We start from the raw sequence: 1,592 nt of genomic DNA, 5'->3' as shown, positions 1-1,592 counted from the left end.
TGGCAACAGACAGCAAGATACACACGCAAAGTACCCAAAACAGAGGTATAAGACAGGTTTCACACTTGAGAGACTACAGATCTGAGACCAGATTTTACAGCAAGAAAATCTTTTTGATTTATAGAAGTCATCAAAATTAGCTCACTCCCGTGAGCTAATGAAGTCGCTTTAATTACGTCAATTTAATAGATAACCGACTCCGGAGAGCAGATTAAGTTTCTCAACCGACTCCCGGGACTAAATTAGGTCTGCCAAAAGCAATATTCTAGAAATAGCTGCTTTCCTATGCGAGTCACGACCAATGCGGAAAGACATATGTGATCAGCGTGAGATTTCGTTGTAGAGAACGAAATAAAATAGCATCGAAGTGCTAAAGTGTTCTGCAGAAGGTTTCTCATACCGACCATATGAGGTTTTACCCTCGCTAAACCAAGTGGCTGAACACTAGCACATATACCCTATCGAAAGTTCGTTCATGGTTTAGCAAATCAAGAACGCCGCGAGTCCCAACGCGCTGACGTACAATCCCGCGACGGGCGAAATTACGTAAAAGACCTCGGTGGCCAACCCGTTTGCCGAGTGGCTGGATAGCGAAAAGGGCGCGGAGACTGGGAGGCCAATTTGGAGGGAGCGGCTTTCGGTGAGAACACTGTCGTCCAGAAAATGTACGCCGACTACGAGGCGGACGGATGCTGGTCCAGAGACTGTCGTTGATAAGCCCGAAACGCACTTTGGGTTTTTAGCCGAGGACGTACAAAAGGTGATGCCCGATCCGGTGTACGACGACATTGCGGGTAATGCGCTGGATATCAAGTGGAACAATATCACGGCGCTACTGGTGAGAGAGATTCAAATGATGCGCGTCGACAATGCCACTGCGCAGGTGGCAATCGACGCTAAGCGCCGATCTTTCTGCATGGGTCGAGATACTTAGATTGAATATCATCAGATTGAGTTCTAATTTGTAACCAAATAAAACACAGAATGTCGTGGAAAGTGGAATATCATAATATATGGTAATCAGTGACAGCGACTGCTTGCCCATGTTGGAGTAGTACAGGTATAAAACCACAGGTGAGGTCAGAAATAGATACATACATTTGCACTAAAATTAAAGTCTACTACATTACACTTTTGCAACACTCTCCAAATCTGGGACCCGGGTATGAACTTTCGTCAGCCCATCACTGATCAACAACGACGTACAGACAACCCGATTCAGAATGGAGGGACTGCAAATGTTGTCAACGATTACCTGAAGATAGCCAACTTCAAGGACGTCTTTATAACTCTCAGGACTTGGGATCCATAGTGATGGAAGTTAGAGGCCGTCACGGGCATCTGTACGAGTACCTAGCATTCAGTTCATACTGCTTCAGCCTGCTGATGGGTGTATTCTTCAATATTACACGGGAAAGGGGGTTTGCATATTCTCCTCTGTAGAAATACGGCCTCCGGTCAGTCTAAAATATCAAGATCAAATGAGATAACACATTGGTTTTTATTTGTATTAAATTAATCTAATACAAGTTCTTATTTCAATATTTCCAAGTGTTCTAAATTCACCTTGATGGCCCCAATAGGGATAATAT

The 1,592-nt window shown here is 44.3% G+C and overlaps 1 protein-coding gene across 1 annotated transcript; it reads left to right on the top strand.

The window, feature by feature from the left end:
- Positions 1–553: 553 nt before the first annotated feature.
- On the top strand, positions 554–934 carry SARC_14267 (hypothetical protein; the record flags this gene model as incomplete). Its single annotated transcript, XM_014291603.1, has 1 exon — positions 554–934. A coding segment is annotated over one exon (381 nt), but the record flags the coding sequence as incomplete, so codon positions are not given.
- Positions 935–1,592: the final 658 nt, after the last annotated feature.

Source organism: Sphaeroforma arctica (assembly GCF_001186125.1).
Source record: "Sphaeroforma arctica JP610 unplaced genomic scaffold supercont1.4372, whole genome shotgun sequence".
Taxonomy (NCBI): domain Eukaryota; class Ichthyosporea; order Ichthyophonida; genus Sphaeroforma; species Sphaeroforma arctica.
The sequence above is the reverse complement of the archived record's forward strand: the minus strand, read 5'-3'. Positions and strand labels throughout refer to the sequence as shown.